The sequence below is a fragment of the Melanerpes formicivorus genome, unplaced genomic scaffold (genome assembly GCF_026170545.1).
Source record: "Melanerpes formicivorus ecotype bairdi unplaced genomic scaffold, bMelFor1.0.p_v2 SCAF_66, whole genome shotgun sequence".
Taxonomy (NCBI): domain Eukaryota; kingdom Metazoa; phylum Chordata; class Aves; order Piciformes; family Picidae; genus Melanerpes; species Melanerpes formicivorus.
The window spans coordinates 1,723,454-1,744,005 of record NW_027142418.1 but is presented as its reverse complement, the minus strand read 5'-3'; the positions used below and the strand labels follow the sequence as shown (position 1 = coordinate 1,744,005).

Below are 20,552 nucleotides of genomic sequence, written 5' to 3'. Positions count from 1 at the left end.
GGTCTTGACAGTCCACTTGCGTGAAACCTGTCCCAGCTTGGTCAGTAGCTCTGTGATGTTTGGCATTGTGCTTGTGTGACCTTCAGGAAGGTGTCTTCATTAATTGCTCACTAGCTGGAAATGTGGCCATGTAGGAGAGAGAATCATGGAATTGTTTTGGTTGGCAAAGCCCTTTAAGCTCATCCAGCTCAACCACTCTCCAAACCATGGCCCTCAGCACCACAGCTCTGCCTCTTGGAAACACCGCCAGGGATGGGGAATCAACTAGCTCCCTGGGCAGCCTGTGCCAGTGTCTGAGAACCATTTCAGGGAAGAATTTTCTTCTAATGTCCAACCTCACCCTCCTCTGGTGCAACTTGAGGCCCTTTCCTATCATCCTGTCTCCTGTTACTAGGGTGAAGAGCCTGACCCCCAACCTGGCTCCAGCCTCTTTTCAGGGAGCTGTAGAGAGCAATGAGTTCTCCCCTCAGCCTCTTCTCCAGACTAAACACCCCCAGGTCCCTCAGCTGCTCCTCACCAGCCTTGTTCTCCAGACCCTTCACCAGCTGCTTTGCCCTTCTCTAGACCTACTCCAGCCCCTCAGTGTCCTTCTTGGGGTGAGGGCCCCAAAAGTGAACCCAGTACTTGAAGTGTGGCCTCACCAGCGCTGAGTGAAAGGGCACAATCACTTCTCTGCTGGAGCTGGCCACACCATTGTTGATCCAGGCCAGGATGCTGGTGGTCTTCTTGGCCACCTGGGCACACCCTGGCTCATCTTCAGCTGCTGTCAACCAGCACCCCCAGGTCTTACTCTGCTGGGCAGTTTCCAGCCACTCCGCCGCAAGCCTGCAGCATGCATGGGGTTGTCGTGACCCAAATGCAGGACCCAGCACCTGGCCTTGTAGAATCACATCCCACTGGCCTGTGCAGAAGCCTCTGCAGAGCCTTCCTACCCTCCAGCAGACCACCACTCCTCCCAGCTCGGTGTCATCTGCAAACTTTCTGAGGGTGCCTCTATCCCTTCCTCCAGATCACTGCTGGCTCCAAAGGAAGCCCTGGGGCACAGCAGATCACCACTAACCACCTGTGATTGCCTCCTGAGCTAGGGGTGACATCCCTGCTCCCTTCTGCCTGGGCCTTGCTGCCACATGCTGTCATCTGCCCCTTTTTATTTCCACAATGGGAGGCAGGCCTGTCCTTTCAAGGCAGCTTTGATTCACCAGGCAATAAAAGTGGTACAGTAGCACTCAGCAGCACAATCTTCTGCCGTTCCTGCTGGTCCTGTTTATCATGAAAGCTCCTGTTGAGTTTCTGCAGGTTTTAATGATTTTTTGCAGCAATCTGGGAAGATTGCTTTTGGTGAGGGATCCCTAGGAAGTGAACTAAATCACAGCTAATGTGCTTTCCCTGTGACTTAATGGCTTTTCTAGCTCAGAACCTCCAATCTTTTCTGCAGATCTCATTTGGGTAAGTTAGCACATCCATAACAGGATGATGTTTACCTTCCCAGTGGTTTGCTTGCTACTAAATTAGAACTGTTCAGACATAAATATTGATGATGAAGAATTCTCAACTGGCCCAATTTCCTTTCATATATGATGTGTGAAATGTTCTTTCCATGATTACAGAAAAGAATAAGCTGCTGATAGCTTTTTCTCTCTCTTTTGTTATTTCTTTTTTCGTGCTAGCTAGTAATATCTCTTTTGGTTTACCATCACACTGCAGGGATACTGCACTTAAACACCTCCTTGCCTCTTCCTGGCCAAAATAAGGCCTTCCCCAAAAGGGTTCACAGAATCACAGAATTACTGAGGCTGGAATAGACCTCAGAGATCATCAAGTCCAGTCAGGGTTGTCAAGCCCTGGAAGAGGCTGCCTAGGACAGTGGTGGAGTCCTCTTCCCTGGAGGGGTTTCAAAGCTGTGTATAGAGTCATAGAATCAATAAGGTTGGAAAAGACCTCAGCGATCATCAGGTCCAACCTGTCACCCAACACCTCATGACTACTAGACCATGGCTTCAAGTGCCACATCCAGTCCTCTCTTGAACACCTCCAGGGATGGTGACTCCACCACCTCCCTGGGCAGCACATCCCAATGGCCAACAACTCTTTCTGTGAAGAACTTTCTCCTCACCTGCAGCCTAAACTTCCCCTGATGCAGCTTGAGACTGTGTCCTCTTGTTCTGCTGCTGGTTGCCTGGGAGAAGAGACCAACCCCCACCTGGCTACAACCTCCCTTCAGGTAGTTGTAGAGAGCAATGAGGTCTCCCCTGAGCCTCCTCTTCTCCAGGCTAAACAACCCCAGCTCCCTCAGCCTCTCCTCACAGGGCTGTGCTCGAGACTTCTCCCCAGCCTTGTTGCCCTTCTCTGGACACGTTCAAGAGTCTCAATGTCCTTCTTAAGCTGAGGGGCCCAGAACTGGACACAGGATTCAAGGTGTGGCCTAACCAGTGCTGAGTACAGGGGCACAATGACTTCCCTGCTCCTGCTGGCCACACTCTTCCTGATGAACAATAAGCAGATATTTTTTTTTTGGGGGGGGAAACCCCTGATTATCTTTGAAGTGTATGTTACTTGATGTGTCTGCATTTTCAGAAGGAAACAGCTAGTTCTGCTTCTTAGCCACTGCAGCAAAGATGTCCATGTACAACTAGTATTTCCTTCCACATAGTGCTTGGCTTGTACCTCTGCACACCTGCCAGGCATGGAAATATAAAGCAATCAGTATGGCAGGATCATGGCCAAGGCTTCACCACAAGGTGGTCGTTGTCAGACCCTCCAGATGACACAATCTAAAGTACACCAGTTAAGTAGTTTTGTCCTGACTTTTGCTTTGTCTCATCTGCTCCTAGCACATGAGGAGTTTATGCTCATTCATCTCCAAAATTTTACTAGAAAGCTTTTCTCCACGTTATACTACAGCATCTCTTCCCTTTCTCACAGTGGTCTGTCACTTTCTCAACACTTCACTCTGCTCCCCAAGTGTCAAATCAGTCCTGTTCCTCTCCTTTCATTTGCCCAGCATCCCAGCACTGTGCCATCAACTGTAGCTATTCCCAAAACACCACACTGCTCACCAGCTGCATCTGTCACCTCTGCTCAGGTGCTGGGGGCCATGGTTTAGTGGTGACCTGGCAGTGCAGGATTCATGCTTGCTACTGAAAGGTCTCCTCCAAGCAAAAGCATTCTGTGATAAGTAATTTTTTTCAGTTAAGGGCTCACCATTTAATCCTTGCCTATCTCTTCTCTGCCAATCCTTTACTTCCCTGAATGTCATTGGAGTTCAAAGGAGAGACACAGGCACAGCTGCTCCATAGTGGAGGGAGCAGGATTGCTACTCCTCTGGACTGTGCTGTTAGAGCACTTGCAGACTAACAGAAGTCACAGGACATGGCAGAATGTGGCATTTTCCTCTCCCCACCCCCAGCTGTAACTGTTTTGACCTATTTTCAGGGGGTTCAGTATTTTTATTCTCAATTCTTCCTATTTTTCCCTGAGCAGGAAGGACATTAGGAGATGCTAGCTGGCTTTTTCCTCTTCCCGCACTTGTGCTTTCCCTTTTCCCTTTCCATGCTGGAGGTCAGTGACCATCTCTGCAGAGTGCAGTTACTTTTAGACCTATTTAGCTGCCAGACAATGAAATACAGAGGAGAGAGCACATTTTGTTTTGTGTTGTTCCAACTAATTCTGCCAAGGATAGTTTTGTATGGTTGGTATCTGAGATCTGCAGTGGTAAAACCATCCAGAAGTTCAGTGGGCACGTCCCAGTGCCCCGGGTTGCTGTTGGGGTGGGAGCAGACACTGTCAGATGGCTTCTTCCTTTGTCCTGAAGTTCTCACTGTCACTTTCTCAAGGCAGGAAAACTTGCTGTTGATCAAGGTTGGGCAATCAATGTGGGTAAGTACAAAAGCAGTGCATTAAAAAATGGGGCCTGAAAGAGTGGGGTGGAAGTCCTGCTGGGTCTGTGCAGCATGAGGTGGGGTGGAAGTCCTGCTGGGTCTGTGCAGCATGAGGTGGGGTGGAGGTCCTGCTGGGTCTGTGCAGCATGAGGTGGGGTGGAAGTCCTGCTGGGTCTGTGCAGCATGAGGTGGGGTGGAGGTCCTGCTGGGTCTGTGCAGCATGAGGTGGGGTTGAAGTCCTGCTGGGTCTGTGCAGCATGAGGTGGGGTGGAAGTCCTGCTGGGTCTGTACAGCATGAGGTGGGGATGAAGTCCTGCTGGGTCTGTGCAGCATGAGGTGGGGATGAAGTCCTGCTGGGTCTGTACAGCATGGGGTGGAGATGAAGTCCTGCTGGGTCTGTACAGCATGAGGTGGGGATGAAGTCCTGCTGGGTCTGTACAGCATGAGGTGGGGATGAAGTCCTGCTGGGTCTGTACAGCATGAGGTGGGGATGAAGTCCTGCTGGGTCTGTACAGCATGGGGTGGAGATGAAGTCCTGCTGGGTCTGTGCAGCATGAGGTGGGGTTGAAGTCCTGCTGGGTCTGTGCAGCATGAGGTGGGGATGAAGTCCTGCTGGGTCTGTACAGCATGAGGTGGGGATGAAGTCCTGCTGGGTCTGTACAGCATGAGGTGGGGTTGAAGTCCTGCTGGGTCTGTACAGCATGGGGTGGGGATGAAGTCCTGCTGGGTCTGTGCAGCATGAGGTGGGGTGGAAGTCCTGCTGGGTCTGTGCAGCATGAGCATGTTCAGACCAGCAGAAAGGGACTGGATTGTGCTAACCTCGACTCAAAAGGGAAACACAGGAAAGCAGCAGTGCATTTCTTTTCTCATCCACTAGCAGCTGGGTTGCAGTGTTACAATGAAATACTTGGTAATTAAGGAAAATATTAATGTAGAAATTAATAAAGTAGAAATTTACAGTCTAATAAAGTACAAATTCCTGGGTTAGTGGCATCCCTAGTTGGATGAAAATACAGGTTCCTCATTGAATAAATACAAATTCCTAGCTGAATATCACTACAAATTCCTAGTGTGATAAATTAAAAGCCCTACCTGAATGAAATGCAAATGCCTAGCTGAAAGGAAATAGAGATTTCAAGTGAATGGAAATGCTTTGAATGATTTTTAATTACAGTAGGGTTTGGAAAGAAAAGAGGGACCCAGGTAAAGGCATGATGTCATAGCTAGGAGAGAGGAGAGGGCCCCAGCTAGAGACCGATCTCATAGGCAGGAGAGAGGAAAGGGCCCCAGCTAGACAGATCTCATAGGCAGGACAGAGGGAAGGGCCCCAGCTAGAGACAGATCTCATAGGTGGGACAGAGGGAAGGGCCCCAGCTAGAGACAGATCTCATAGGCAGGACAGAGGGAAGGGCCCCAGCTAGAGACAGATCTCAAAGGCAGGACAGAGGGAAGGGCCCCAGCTAGAGACAGATCTCATAGGCAGGACAGAGGGAAGGGCCCCAGCTAGAGACAGATCTCATAGGCAGGACAGAGGGAAGGGCCCCAGCTAGAGACAGATCTCAAAGGCAGGACAGAGGGAACGGCCCCAGCTAGAGACAGATCTCAAAGGCAGGACAGAGGGAACGGCCCCAGCTAGAGACAGATCTCATAGGTAGGACAGAGGGAACGGCCCCAGCTAGAGACAGATCTCATAGGTAGGACAGAGGGAAGGGCCCCAGCTAGAGACAGATCTCAAAGGCAGGACAGAGGGAAGGGCCCCAGCTAGAGACAGATCTCAAAGGCAGGACAGAGGAAAGGGCCCCAGCTAGAGACAGATCTCATAGGTAGGACAGAGGGAAGGGCCCCAGCTAGAGACAGATCTCATAGGCAGGACAGAGGGAAGGGCCCCAGCTAGAGACAGATCTCATAGGCAGGACAGAGGGAAGGGCCCCAGCTAGAGACAGATCTCATAGGCAGGACAGAGGGAACGGCCCCAGCTAGAGACAGATCTCATAGGCAGGACAGAGGGAAGGGCCCCAGCTAGAGACAGATCTCATAGGCAGGACAGAGGGAACGGCCCCAGCTAGAGACAGATCTCATAGGTAGGACAGAGGGAATGGCCCCAGCTAGAGACAGATCCCATAGGCAGGAGAGAGGGAAGGGCCCCAGCTGGGCACAGCTATGGCTGAGGCAAAGTGTTTTGGCTGAAGTAGTGCCAAAAAAAACCCAAGAAGTTTGGGCTAAGTGTAACTATCTCAAGGAAATCTTTGTTTTCCTTACATTCTGAAGTGATTTTCATGCATTGGATGGGTTTTCATCCTCAGCTGCTTTTATTCCAGCAGCTCAAAGCCTGGTTCCCAGGCTGCAGAGCAGAGCTGTGACATTGGGTGTCTATTTTTGGCTGTGCAGTGTTTTTTTTTCCTGAGAAAGGCTTGAATGAGTGAATCCTGACGGATCTGGTGAATGTAAATCTGTTCTCCTGCTGCTAGCAAAGAGCAGTGCACAACCAGCCAGCTCCTCAAGCAGTGTTGTGTGGCCTGCAAGGCTCAGCTGCCGGTGTTCATCTGGGGGGTTTCTGTCGTCCCTAACGGGCAGCATCTCCAAAGCGAATGTCGGCTGTTCAACATGCAGTAGGCATCAAAACCAACCTCCAGATCTCATCACATTGACTGATACCTAAAGGGAGCCTGGCAGCTTTCTTCCTTAGATACTTGTAGTGAGTTCCTCAGGAAGAATTCTGCTTTCTGATATATAAAATAGAGCTTTGGGAGGGAGAGGCCTTAGGAGTTCTTTTTTTTTTCCCCTGAGAAATGGTTTTGTTTGAAAGAAGAGTTCTTAAAGCTTCCTCTGGTCTGAGTGCTTGCAGAAGACAGGGGCATGTGCAGACAATGCTGACCCCATACTCTTTGGGTTGGGGTTTGTGGTGGGTTGAAAATTCCCCCCCCCCAGCATTACATTTACCGAACCGAAAGCAAATGGAGCTGCATTTACAAGCACAATTCCAATCTACAATGAAATGCAAAGAACAGGTACAAAATCCAGAGGATTTGCAATATTTACAGGTATTAATGAACAGCACAAGAACCCCCCTGGCCAAAGAGCAGGAGAGCAAATAGCTTCCTACTCCCTGCCCCTCTCCTGCTCCCCTGGACACAAAGGGACAAGAGAAAAGAGCAGAGTTGTTTTGTTAGACTTGGCCAAAACAATGCAGCCTGAAGTCAGCAGAAGCCAGCACAGCACAAAGTTAGGATCTCCCAGAGCCAAGGAGCTGAAAGAGAGAAAGGTTGTTTTGTACAACTGGTTGCAGTCTGTGACCTCTCCAATGGGATTGTTTAGAACCATCATGATCATCCTTTTTACACCTAGTAGTGATTTATTTGCATTTTACTGCTTTCTGCTCAAGATCTGCGGAGAATCTTTAAAGGCATAGCCTCAGACTACCACAGGGTTGTTCAGCCTAGGAAACAACTTCCCACCTGCCCCTTCTGCATGCCCCACGCTCTTCACTCTGCACTTCAGCACGGGGGGGAGAGCAGAGCTTGCAGAGCTTTGTCATGGAGGCACCACGTGCCTTAGGGTGGCTGCTAGATGAGAGCAACCATTCCTTTGAATCCAGGCATGCTTTACCTGATGGTCTGGTTGGCCACACAGAAGGGCAGAAGCCCCAGGAGATGTTTTGTGTGGCTAGGTGAGGGTTTACCAGCTCTAGCCATGGAATTTGCTAAAGAGATGCCTGACATCCAAGTGATCTCTGGCTGTAAAGGCCATCTATGGTCCTTAATGTCAAGCTTTTCACCTCTTCAACACCTGTCTGTTCAGGGGGTGGTTTCCATCACTGCTCCAGTGACAAAGGTGGAGGATTTTGTGCATATGCTGATATCACCCTGGCTATAAAGGTAAGCAGTGCTCTTAAACCAGAATGTTCTACTATTTGTGCAAATGGAGAGAAAGAGAACCCACTTACACTCAGAATTTACATCTTAATGGGAGAAAAAAAATCCCTTCCCATCTGTTCATGGAAAGGTATAGGAAGGTGGTGTGGCACTTGGTACTGCACAACAGAACACATGTGCAGTGTTGTTAACAGGAAGGAAAGAGCTGCAGGAGTCACTGCAACTGCATAAGGATAGAATCCTTGGGGAAAAAACCCAGCTGCATCCAGTTCTGGTGCCCCCAGCACAAGAAGGACCTGGAGCTGCTGGAGTGGGTCCAGAGGAGGCCACAAAGATGATCAGAGGGCTGGAGAACCTGCCCTATGGGGACAGCTGAGAGATTTGGGGCTGTTCAGCCTAGAGAGGAGAAGGCTCCCGGGAGAGCTTAGAGCTGCCTTCCAGTACCTGAAGGGGCTACAGGAGAGCTGGGGAGGGACTTTTGACAAGGGCTGGGAGTAAAAGGACAAGGAGCAATGGATTTGAGCTGGAAGAGGGGAGACTGACACTGGAGATGATGATGGAGAGACCCTGGAACAGCTTGCCCAGGGAGGCTGTGGCTGCCTTCTTCCTGGAGGTGTTCAAGGCCAGGCTGGCTGAGGCCTTGAGCAACCTGGGGTAGTGGGAGATGTCCCTGCCCATGGCAGGGGTTTGGAACTGGATGACCTTTAAAGTCCCTTCCAACCCAACCCATTCCATGATTCTATGAACTAACCACTCCAAATCGAAGCAGAGTGACTTTTAATCTCCTCAGGGATAATTATCCCAGCCTTCCACTGAACCTGAAAATCCCCCAGTAGGCTCAGTTGTTATAGTCAAGAAGAATGCAGGGAGAGAAATCCTCTTTCTAAAGCAGGCTGTGCTGCACAGTGCTCAGAGGGGTTCACATTCAGGAATAAAAATGTGGCTGTCTCCAAAATAATCCCTAGGTGTGAATGAATCCAGGTGGCATTTAGCTGCTGAAAGGCTGGAGCAGCAGCCTCCTGCAATTAGGACCGATGTTTCTCAGCTGTAGTGTGGTAGGGTTGTGTGCCAGCATGGCTCTGAGGCAGCAGGAAGAATCACCAAGCTGTACTGCTTGCAGCATACGACAGGCCACGGCAGCCTCCTTTGTGTACAGCAGCAATCCGTGGTGCTCTGTTTTCTCTAGCATTAACATACAGCTTGAGGAGTCAGAGTGGCTGACAGCTTGGACAAATTCCTGAGGCATTACCATAGTATCATAGTATCAGTCAGGGTTGGAAGGGACCACAAGGATCACCTAGTTCCAACCCCCCTGCCATGGGCAGGGACACCCCACACTAGATCAGCCTGGCCAGAGCCTCATCCAGCCTGGGCTTAAACACCTCCAGGGATAGGGCCTCAACCAACTCCCTGGACAACCCATTCCAGGGCTTCACCACTCTCATGGGGAAGAACTTCCTCCTCACACCCAGCCTGAATCTCCCCACCTCCAACTTCATTCCATTCCCCCTAGTCCTATCACTACCTGAGATCCTGAGAAGTCCCTCCCCAGCCTTCCTGTAGGCCCCCTTCAGATACTGGAAGGCCACAATTAGGTCACCTCAGAGCCTTCTCTTCTGCAGACTGAACAGCCCCAACTCCTTCAGTCTGTCCTCATAGGAGAGGTGCTCCAGCCCTCTGCTCATCCTCGTGGCCCTTCTCTGGACACCTTCCAGCACCTCCACATCCCTCTTGTAATAGGGGCTCCAGAACTGGAGGCAGTACTCCAGGTGGGGTCTCACCAGGGCTGAGCAGAGGGGGAGGATCACCTCCCTTGCCCTGCTGGCCACACTTCTGATGCAGCCCAGGATCTGATTGGCTTTGCGGGCTGCAAGTGCACATTGAGAGCTCATGTTGAGCTTCTCCTCCCCAAGCACCCCCAAGTCTCTCTCCTCAGGGCTGCTTTCCAGCCAGTCCCTGCCCAGCCTGGATTTGTGCCTGGGATTGCCTCGACCCAGCTGCAGGACCCTGCCCTTGGATGGCCTCCCTTCCCTCCAGCCTGTCTGCCGCACCACACAGCTTGGTGTCCTCAGCAAACTTGCTGAGGGTGCACTCAATGCCACTGTCCATGGCACCCACAAAGATGTTGAACAAGCCCTGAGGGACTCTGCTTGTCCCTGGCCTCCACTGGGACATGGAGCCATTGACAGCCACTCTTTGGCCATCAAGCCAGTTCTGTATCCATCTAGTGGTCACCCATCAAACCCATGTGTCACCAGCTTGGAGACCAGGATGTGGTGTGGGACAGTGTCGAAGGCTTTGCTCAGCTCCAGGTAAACCATGGCTGTCTTCAAGATGGAAACTTGCCAAGTTAAGACTCAAAGAATACAAAAAATATTTTTTTCTTAGCAGATGTGGAATAGAGTCTGCAGTCTGCTACTAAAAGAGGCTTTAATGCAGCCAGCCCCTACAGCAGCTCTGCCTCCATGGTGATTTTTAGACTCATACACTTGGATGCCACCACAGTGACTGTTTTCTCTTCCTGGTGATGAGCCTCATTTTGTGTCTGATGAAGTCAGCCCCTCAATGAGTTGGGACCTGTGCAGCTCTTGCTCCACCCTCTCCCAACCCACAGATGTTGCTGTTCCTTTAGAACCATAGAATTGCTTCAGCTGGAAAAGACTTTCAAGATCATCCAGCCCAACCAACTCTGCCAAGGCTGGGGCTGTACCATGGCCCTCAGCACCACAGCTCTGCCTCTTGGAAACATCTCCAGGGATGGGGATTCAACCACCTCCCTGGGCAGCCTGTGCCAGGCTTTGAGAACCCTTTCAGGGAAGAAGTTTCTTCTAATGTCCAACCTAAACCTCCCCTGGTGCAACTTGAGGCCATTTCCTCTTATCCTGACACTTGTTACTAGGGGGAAGAGGCCTCCCCCGACCTGGCTCCAGCCTCCTTTCAGGGAGCTGTAGAGAGCAATGAGGTCTCCTCTCAGCCTCCTTTTCTGCAGGCTGAACAACCCCATGCTGTGGCTGGTTCCACTGCACCCTCTGACAGTAGCAGTACCACAGTCAGCCTTAGAATCCTGTGAGGGAGGCAGGGACCTGCAGCTGTGCCTGTGCAAAGCCAGCAGCAGGGTTTGTTACTGTGGGTTCTCTCATGTTTGGGGGGGAACACCACCAGGCACCAGTACAGACTAGGAGTCATCCTGCTGGAAAGCAGCTCCATGGAGAAAGAACTTGGAGTGTTGGTGGACAAGTTCTTCATGGGAGAGCAATGTGCCCTTGTGAGAGACAGTGGTGTCCAGGGGGGCATCAAGAAAATTGTGGCCAGCAGGGTTAGGGAGGTTCTCCTCCCCCTCTACTCTGCCCTGCTGAGACCACACCTGCAATCCTGTGTCCAGTTTGGGGCTCCCCAGGTCAAGAGAGACAGAGACCTGCTGGAGAGAGTCCAACAGAGGCTGTAAGGATGATGAAGGGACTGGAACATCACTGCTGTGAAGCAAGACTGGGAGCCCTGGGGCTGTTTAGTCTGGAGAAGACTGAGAGAGGATCTGATCAATGTCTATCCATATCTGAGGGGTGGGTGTCAGGATGAGGGTGCCAGACTCTTGTCAGTGGTGCTCTTTCCAGTGACAGGACAAGGAACAACAGGTACAAGTAAGAACACCGAAGGCTCCACCTCAACAGGAGGAGAAACTTGTTTGGTGTGAGGGTGCTGGAGCTGTGGAGCAGGCTGCCCAGAGAGGTTGTGGAGTCTACTCCTCTGGAGAGATTCCAAACCCCCCTAGGATGTGTTTCTAGGTGATCCTGCTCTGGCAGGGGTTGGACTGGATGATCTCTGGAGGTCCCTCCCAACCCCTAACATTCCTTGTGATTCCATGTTCTCCAGTGCCATTGTGCTTGTGCCTCATCTGGGGAGTCTGCTTCAGCAGTCAGTGTGTGATGCTGTAGGGAGACACATCCTAAGTCCTGTGCTGTGTCCAGTGCTTGGTGGGAGGAAGAGAGGAGCAGAAATCTTCCTGCTCTCCACTGGCTTTGTCTACTGGTAGGCAGCTACCTGCACAGAGGACTGTGAAATGCACATTTCATGCATTTCATCTGGTGGGAATGTATTGATTCTTCTGCTGTACAGCCACCAGAGTTCTCATTCCATGTGCAATAGCCAGAGCTGTTGTAATTACAGCTATTGGAATCCTTTAGCTGTTTATTTGGTGAATGAACTGCCCCCAGATCTCAGCAATAACTTACCGTGCAAGCTTCAATCTGCCACCTAACTTCAGAACTCTTTCCACCTTTTCTTTCCTCCTGCATCCAGTTCTTGTTTGAAAGAGTCCAAGGGGTGTCCAAAGCCACAATCATTGATCTGGATGCTCACCAGGTGAGTAGCTGAGCTGTGTCCCTGCTGCAGATGGCTTTGCTCGAAGCAGAAGCCTGTGACAAACACTTTTGCTTTCACTAGCAGCTGAAGCTCTCAGCTCCCAGCGCACAAAGGGAACCGCAGGTGATGGGAGCTGCACAGTTTGGTTCCTTGCTGGTCTGAGGGCTGCTTGGAGCCACTTTGATGACTTTAAGCTGAGCTGCAGCCCCATCAAGTGGTGAGAGGGAAAAGGATGAGCTGCAGACAGGGTGTCCAGGGCAGCTCAGTCCCAAGAGGAACCAACCAACACAGAACTGCAGCTGCTTCAGAGCTGTGCTCATGGCAGCAGCCTTGGCAGGAATGGATTTGACCCTCGGTGGCTGAAGCCTGGCTGCAGGCTTCTGAGGTGAAGGATCCATCACTCCCCAGCTGGTGCAGAGATTTACTGTGGGTGCTGAGAGCTCAGCTCTGGCAGCATTTCCAGAGTAAATCCTGAGAGGAGCAAATGACCTTTGGAGAAAGGTAGTGAATGCACCAAACTAGGTCCAGCCTGAAGCACTGAGATCATTTATGAGGTGCAAACAGCCCTTTTGTGGGTGTGAACAACCCTCTCCATGGCAGAGAGGAAGCCTCAAGGCTGCACCTTTGCCACCTTCTGTCATTTCTCTTGTCTGCAAGCTAAGGCATCCTAGAATCAGCAGGACATGAGGGGAGAGAGAGCACTAGAGAGGTGGTTTGTGGCCATGATTCCCTTCAGCCATCTCTGCCAGCCTGGGGGGGGGTGGGGGGGGGGTCTTTACTTTTTTGGGTGCTTGTTTTGTTTTTCCAACACCTGTTGGGATCTGTGTTGATGCTCAGGTGTCATGCTGGTAGTCCCACTCTGCTCACCAAAGCAGCCCTTTTTCTCCTCTCTGGGCAGGGGGAGGTGTGTGAAGCATTAGATCAGCAGCTCCTTCTTAAGTGTGCAGATGCTCTCCTGGAAGTGTCCCAGCCCTTGGTGCTTGGGGAGGTTCACCCTTCCTAAGAAAATGGCTCACCCAGAGGCTCTCTTGCTCCCAGATTCCTGTCCATGAACAGTCTGTGGACCAAAGGTGCTGCAGAAGTCAGTAGGAGCTGCCATTCTTTAACAGAAGGAAACAGAATTCAGCTTGCCATTCCCCTTTCCCAGGCACACTGACCAGCTTCAGCCCAGGGACTCTTTCTTTTGCTTGTTCTGGTTTGTTGTTTGTTTCCAGGAGGGGAAGTTGTAGCAGATGCTCAGCCATGGTGAAGAACTTCCTCCTCACCTCCACCCTGAATCTCCCCACCTCCAGCTTCATTCCATTCCCCCTAGTCCTATCACTCCCTGAGATCCTGAGAAGTTCCTCCCCAGCCTTCCTGTATCCTGTTCAGATACTGGAAGGCCACAATGAGGTCACCTGACCAGCATGGGCCATGAATTGTGTCACTGAACAATAGAAGATACCTCTGTGGAAGTGTCTGTTCCTATGGCCTCGATGAAATACTGTTGGGGGTAGGGGCTGGGGGTCCTGTGTGATTCTCTGCAACAAAATTAACTTAGGGGTTGTTACAAAGATGATTTTTTATAGCAGTGTGTGGGGGCATCTAAATGAGAGCCCAAAAGAATCCTGTTTAAATTCAGAAATGAGGGAGGGGAATACTCAGAACTGGGCTTTTCTCTTGAGTGTCCACTTTTATACCCCCAACCCCCAACCTCTCTGGAGGGAATTCCTGGTGTTAAACAACCTGCCCAACTCCAGGGTCTTGAGGGTGTGTGATTTTTCCAGGGATTACATCTCTCCCCAAGGCTTGAATGCCCAGGAGAGCTGTAGTCTGCTTGCTTTCTTTATGAACCCCTGGGGAAGAGCAGGAGTGTCCCCACAGCAGCTGAAAGGGACTTTTTTGGTTTGCACAAAGGAAGATGAGAGATCTATTTGGTAGTCACAGCTGCCTTTGTGGTGCTGCTGAAGACAAACAGCTTCTAATTTGTGTGGGTTTCTTACCTGTGCTCTGAGACCTCTGCCAGTTACTTCCACAGAGATGTAAGGATGATGCCTTTGATAACATCTGCAGCTTTCACCCGGATCCTGTCAAAGCCCCCTACACTCTACACCTCAGAATAACCTCGGAGGCTCTCAATAAGAGACTGGTTCAGGAGTTGCACACCTTAGATGTGTGTGGCCTTCATGCCTTGAGGAGGCCGAGGTTAGTGAAGTGTGTGGCAGGAGCAGCTCACTGTGCCTGTCCTGCAGGGAAACGGCCACGAGAGGGACTTCATGGACGACCATCGGGTCTACATCCTGGATGTCTACAACAGATACATCTACCCAGGGGATGGCTTTGCTAAACGTGAGTGTTCCAAAATGGACAGGGCCTGCTGTGCTGCTAAACGACTCCTTCACTCTTCCTTCACTCTGTAATCTGCCTTACCACAAGATTCAGGAGATCATCTTTTTGTACCTCACGTTGAACCGCAGGTTTGCAGCGGTCCCTGTGATCTCTCACAGCACTGGCAATACTCCACTGTTTTCCTTCCCTCTGGGAAGGAGTTTCACAGAGTCCCAGGATAGTGGGGGCTGGAAGGGACCTCTGGGGATCATCCAGTCCAACCCCAGGCTAAAGCAGGGCACCTGCAGCAGCTTGCCCAGGATCACAATGGCCAGAGGGGGTTTGGAATCTCTCCAGAGGAGACATAACAACCTCTCTGGGCAGCCTGCTCCAGGGCTTCAGCACCCTCACACCAAACAAGTTTTTCCTCCTGTTCAGATGGAAACTCCTGGCTTCCAGTTTGTGCCTATTGCCCCTTGTGCTGTCCCTGGGCACCAGTGACAAGAGTCTGGCTCCAGCCTCTTGCCCCACACCCTTTAGCTCTTGCTGAGGGTTGATCTTCTCCAGGCTCAACAGCCCCAGGGCTCTCAGCACATCTGCAATGCCAGCTGTGGGGATTACCTGGACTGCTTGGAAAACAAGCAGGTGAATAATCCAAGGGTCTGAGGCAATGCAGTGCAGGTACTAAGTCTCCACAAATGATGACATTTCTCTCCCTCTGGCTTGCCTAAACAGCACGCTTGCTTTGAGAGCAAGTCTTGGCTTAATGAGGAAGTTCACCACACTTCTCTTTCTAGGTGCCATCAAACGCAAGGTGGAACTGGAGTGGGGTACAGAGGACACAGAATACCTTCAGAAGGTGCACACTCACGTGGAAGGAGCCCTAAATGAATTAAAGCCTGACATCATTGTGTACAATGCTGGGACTGATGTTCTGGATGGAGATCCCCTGGGAGGACTTGCTGTTTCCCCTCAGGTTTGTGTGATGTGAGCTCAGATGCCTCCAGACTCCTCACTAGGTACTGTTATCTCTTAGTGATTGTTGTTCAGGTGTCTGCTCCAGCCTCATTCATCTTCTCTCTAAAGTACACAGCTCTTGAACACACAGACTGCAACCAGAGACAGCTATTTCCACACTGGATGTGTGTTCTTAGCAAGTGAACAGATCTGTTCCCTTTCCTCCTCCTCTTCTGCTCCCTTCTCCAGTTCACTTTGCCTTCTCTCCCCAGTCTGGTACCAGACTTCATTTATCCTGTGTGGCATCACAGAAGGCTTCCCCACCCTGATATGACAAGTCTGCTTTTCCCAAACAAATTTACTGATCTCATCTTTCTTCCTTTTTTCTGAATGATTCCCTCTCTGACAGCTCCTGGGTTCTGCCTCTCTCCTGCTTTGACATTTGATTCTCTTTCAGTGCCCACCAGACCAGCACAGGAAACTGCTTTCTTGCTCTGTGAGCTCCTGGATTCCCTCTGACAGAGCCATCAGTGCATCTTTAGTTTCCATACTGATTTGCTGTCCTTCAGTGCTGCTGCACAGAGCTTTAGTTCCCTGCTGCCTTCCTTGGCTCCCTTATGCATTTCCTTGTTCTGACTGTCTCTGAGCAGCCTTTCCACTGCTGCCTGCCTTCCAAAGTCCTCGATGGACTCAAGGTATAACTTGGGAGCCACTCCAGTCCTTAGCTTGTGTGTGCATGGCTGTGTAAAAGTATCTGTGGAGGAAGGAAGAGCTGGGGGTCTTGAGCTTGTTTGGGGTTTGACCTTGGAGAGAGTATCATAGAATCATGGAGTGGTTTGGGTTGGAAGGGACCTTAGATATTATCCTGTTCCAACCCCTTCTACAAAGGGCAGGGACATCTCCTACTAGATCAGGGTGCTCAAGGCCCCATCCAAGCTGGCTTGGCACACTGCCAGGCTTGGAACCTCCACAGCTTCTCTGGGCAACCTGCTCCACTGCTTCACCACCTTTCTCCTGGGGAAGAATTTCCTCCTTCTGTCTGGTCTCAATTCAGCTTCTCCAGTCTGAAGCCATCACCCCTCACCCTGTAAAACATAAAACATCCCTTTCCAGCTCTCCTGTAGCCATCTTCAGGTACTGGCAAGATGCTCTAAGGTCTCCCTGGAGCCTTCTCTTCTGCAAGCTGAAGAGCCCCAACTCTCTCAGCCTGTCTCCATGTAAAGACACAGGGTATGACCTGAGGTGGAAGACCTCCTTTGGTGGAGCAGAGCTTCATGGGAGGCAGTGGGCAGCAGGAGAAATGGAAGCTGAAGATGCCAGGACTGAGGGCATTGAGCCTGGTTCATGAGTCCAGCCTGCAGCCCTGCCCTTTAGATGCTATTCACGTTCTAACTACTTGCTGCAGTGCTCACGCTGCTCCCAGGCGTGTCTGCTCAGAGTGCCACTGGTGGTAGTTCTTCAGCCAGAAAGTTCAAGGTTCCTCTTCTCCTTGCTTGCAAGTGGGAGCTGTGTCAGGCTCCATTCCCACCTGATCACTTTTTTTGTGGTAGCACCCAAATGCTGGAATCAACTCCTGGGTTTGCCCAGCAGCTCTTCCAGGCTCAGCCACTGGAGATGCTGCAGCAGGGATTAGGCAGTTGGGCTGCTGGGAGTAGGGACTGTGCCCAGTGCCTGTGTGGTGTGATGCCTGCTGCATCCAGCCCTGCTCCTCAGGGGCTGCACAGCTCCTTCTGGAATGCTGTTCCTTCCTCAAGGATCTGTTCCTAAGAGAATTCTTCCATTCCCTTTGCCTGGGCTGTCAGCTGTTGTTCTTTACTCCCATTGTGCTTTACCGAAGAGAAGCTGTTGGCTGGGTTTACAAACACTCTGCTCAGCTACCTGTCAGCTGAATCCTTCCCCAGAATGCTTTGCTAGTGATGAACTCTTTGCCAGTGGCTCTCATTGCCTGGTGCACTGACAGGCTGAGCAGTCTGAGAAGTGCAATTGGCTTTGCTGTGACCCTGCTGCTGCTGCTTCCTTCGTTCTTTGTGTCTGGCTGTGTCTCCAATTCTTGCAGCCACTGGGAGCTGTCCATTGCCAGCTGCTGTCTGTTGTGTTGGTTAGTCTTGTTTCTGAGGAGCTGAATGGGTTAATTATGCCTCCTATTTATGGCACTCTCTTCATTGCTGATTGCTCTCTTTGCCCCCACGTGGACTTGTTGGAAGCCCAGGAGAATCAGAGCCTGCTGGTGTGTGGGTTCAGTGACAGTGCAGTGCCTCTTGGGAGCAATCTTTGTTATGTTTTAGTCACACACTCTGTTAGTAAGAGGTTATTCCACATTTATTTTTCTTTGTCTGCATTTCCAATTGCTCCATGTCTCCCTTCAGTCACAGGTTCTCCTGGCATCAGCTTCTCTTTAGGAGCTGGAAGGTTCTCATTCAGCAAGTGATCATGAAGGGGTAAAGTCTGATTTGAATTTCTGGTTCTTCTGCAGCTCTCTCTTGATGAAATTACTGAAGGTCTGCCAGAGGGTTCTGTGCAAGCTGAGCACAAACCAAAGCACTTTGAACTTCATTCCATCTTTCCCAGTCCCAATTCCTCAGGGAGGGTATTTCTAAACCAGTTTAGACTTTATGGCCTTGGAGCAGCAATTCTTCTACCAGGAATCTCAAGTGAAGACTTTTATCTGTTGTGTCCTCTGAGACCAAGTCAAAGATTTTTGATTTGCTCCTTTTCCTTTATGTTTTTTTTAATGATGGTGCATCCCAAGCTGCTAGTGGGACTTGCATGTTCTCTCCTGCATGTACCATGCAGGGCTTCGCTGCTCATTAAGCATCCCACACAACAAGCCCATAAACCATCGGTGAGAACTGAACCAACCTCTTTGTCTCGCTGGGTCCGGGGAGGTTTACTTGGTAACTGATCTCAACTTGCAGGGCATTGTGAAGAGAGATGAAGTTGTGTTCAGGGCTGCCAGGAGCCGCAGAATCCCCATCCTGATGGTGACATCTGGAGGCTACCAGAAGAGGACAGCACGGATCATTGCCGATTCCATCCTCAACCTGCACAGCCTGGGGCTGATCGACAAGGAGCTAGCAACCGGTGGGGCTGGAAACCCCAAGGTAGAGCAGATGATTAGAGATTCTGCTAAAGACTTATGCAACTTGTCACTGCAGTGACAAGGTCCTGGATTTTAGGGAACAACTTCCTGGGTTAGGAGCAGGAAGTCTCCGCATTGTTACCGGGGTTAGCAGAACATCCTTCAAAGGCTCAGCATGCCTGTAAAGCACCACAGTAGGGATCATGAGCAGCGTCTAACTCCTGGAGCAAAGCAACAAATCCTCTTAAGCTCATTGAGACCTTTCCTCACAGCTGCTGCCTTTTGGCTTCTAACATCCCTGTCAAAAGCTTGACCTGCTTCTGTCATTGCTAGGGGTACTCCAGGATGTGGAAAGAACTGTGCCCAAAGACTGCCCAGGCTTCCATCAGATGATGCCGTTTGGACTGTGGTGGGAGAAATAGGAACTAAACCTACTGGCATCTTGTGCTCTTTGGTTGGGGTTTTTTAGCTGCTGCATTGTATTTGTTGCCTTGTAAATGGAAATGTTGTTAGAAAAGGAGTTCTGGGCAGGCTTCACCTCTCGGTTTAACACTCAAGTGAAGTGCAATAGTATCAAACCAGTTCAGCTGAGAAGCTTTCAAACCACGGCTATGACAACAAGAGATCATTAATTTCTGGTTTCCTGCTTTTGTTGGTAGTGACTTAAATGCTCTTTATAAACACCCTGATAAGTAAACTAGGAAATGCCGTTGGCTGGGTATGAAAATGAGGCAGGAGGGCTCAGCATTAGCACTCTGGGCTTTGCCTCTCCTGAAATGGAGCAGATCCTCCTGGAGTCACTACTCGCTCAAAAGAATAGTGAAGAGGTGATTGGGAGCAGTCAGCATGGCTTTGCCAAGGGCAAATCCTGCCTGACCAACCTGGTGGCCTTCTATGAGCAGGTGACAAAATTAATAGATGAGGGGCGAGCAACTGATGTCGTTTACCTGGACCTGAGCAAAGCCTTTGACATTGTCCCGCACCACATCCTGGTCTCCAAGCTGGTGACACATGGGTTTGATGGGTGGACCACTAGATGGATAAGGAACTGGCTTGATGGCCGCACCCAAAGAGTGGCTGTCAATGGCTCCATGTCCTAGTGGAGGCCAGGGACAAGCAGAGTCCCTCAGGGATCAGTCCTGGGACCTGTCTTATTCAACATCTTTGTGGGTGCCATGGACAGTGGCATTGAGTGCACCCTCAGCAAGTTTGCTGAGGACACCAAGCTGTGTGGTGCAGCAGACAGGCTGGAGGGAAGGGAGGCCATCCAGAGGGACCTGGACAGGCTGGAGAGGTGGGCACAGGCCAACCTCATGAAGTTCAACAAGACCAAGTGCAGGGTCCTGCATCTGGGTCGAGGCAATCCCAGGCACAAATACAGGCTGGGCAGTGACTGGCTGGAAAGCAGCCCTGAGGAGAGAGACTTGGGGGTGCTGGTGGACAAAAAGCTCAACATGAGCTCTCAGTGTGCACTTGCAGCCCGCAAAGCCAGTCAGATCCTGGGCTGCATCAGGAGAAGTGTGGCCAGCAGGTCGAGGGAGGTGATCCTCCCCCTCTGCTCAGCCCTGGTGAGACCCCACCTGGAGTACTGTATCCAGTTCTGGAGCCCCTATTACAAGAGGGATGTGGAGGTGCTGGAAGGTGTCCAGAGAAGGGCCACAAGGATGAGCAGAGGGCTGGAGCACCTTTCCTATGAGGACAGACTGAAGGAGTTGGGGCTGTTCAGTCTGCAGAAGAGAAGGCTCTGAGGTGACCTAATTGTGGCCTTCCAGTATCTGAAGAGGACCTACAGGAAGGCTGGGGAAGGACTTCTCAAGATCTCAGGTAGTGATAGGACTAGGGGGAATGGAATGAAGCTGGAGGTGGGGAGATTCAGGCTAGATGTGAGGAGGAGGTTCTTCCCCATGAGAGTGGTGAAACCCTGGAATGGGTTGTCCAGGGAGGTGGTCGAGGCCCTGTCCCTGGGGGTGTTTAAGAGCAGGCTGGCTGAGGCTCTGGCCAGCCTGATCTAGTGTGGGGTGTCCTTGCCCGTGGCAGGGGGGTTGGAACTAGGTGATCCTTGTGGTCCCTTCCAACCCCGAATGAAACTATGAAACTATG

General features: G+C 51.0%; 1 protein-coding gene across 3 annotated transcripts in view; it reads left to right on the top strand.

Moving 5' to 3' along the window:
- HDAC11 (histone deacetylase 11) overlaps positions 1-19,826 on the top strand; it is a 40,209-nt gene extending 20,383 nt beyond the window's left edge. The window contains exons 5-10 of one of the 3 annotated variants that reach the window (XM_068162629.1): positions 3,834-3,876; positions 7,677-7,753; positions 12,047-12,109; positions 14,341-14,437; positions 15,214-15,392; positions 18,289-19,826. In XM_068162629.1, the coding sequence (XP_068018730.1) occupies positions 3,834-3,876; positions 7,677-7,753; positions 12,047-12,109; positions 14,341-14,437; positions 15,214-15,392; positions 18,289-18,531 (702 nt within the window). In that variant the 3' untranslated portion in view covers positions 18,532-19,826. The remainder of the gene's footprint in view (positions 1-3,833; positions 3,877-7,676; positions 7,754-12,046; positions 12,110-14,340; positions 14,438-15,213; positions 15,393-18,288) is intronic. The other 2 variants (XM_068162630.1, XM_068162631.1) reach the window with 2 other exon arrangements.
- Positions 19,827-20,552: the final 726 nt, after the last annotated feature.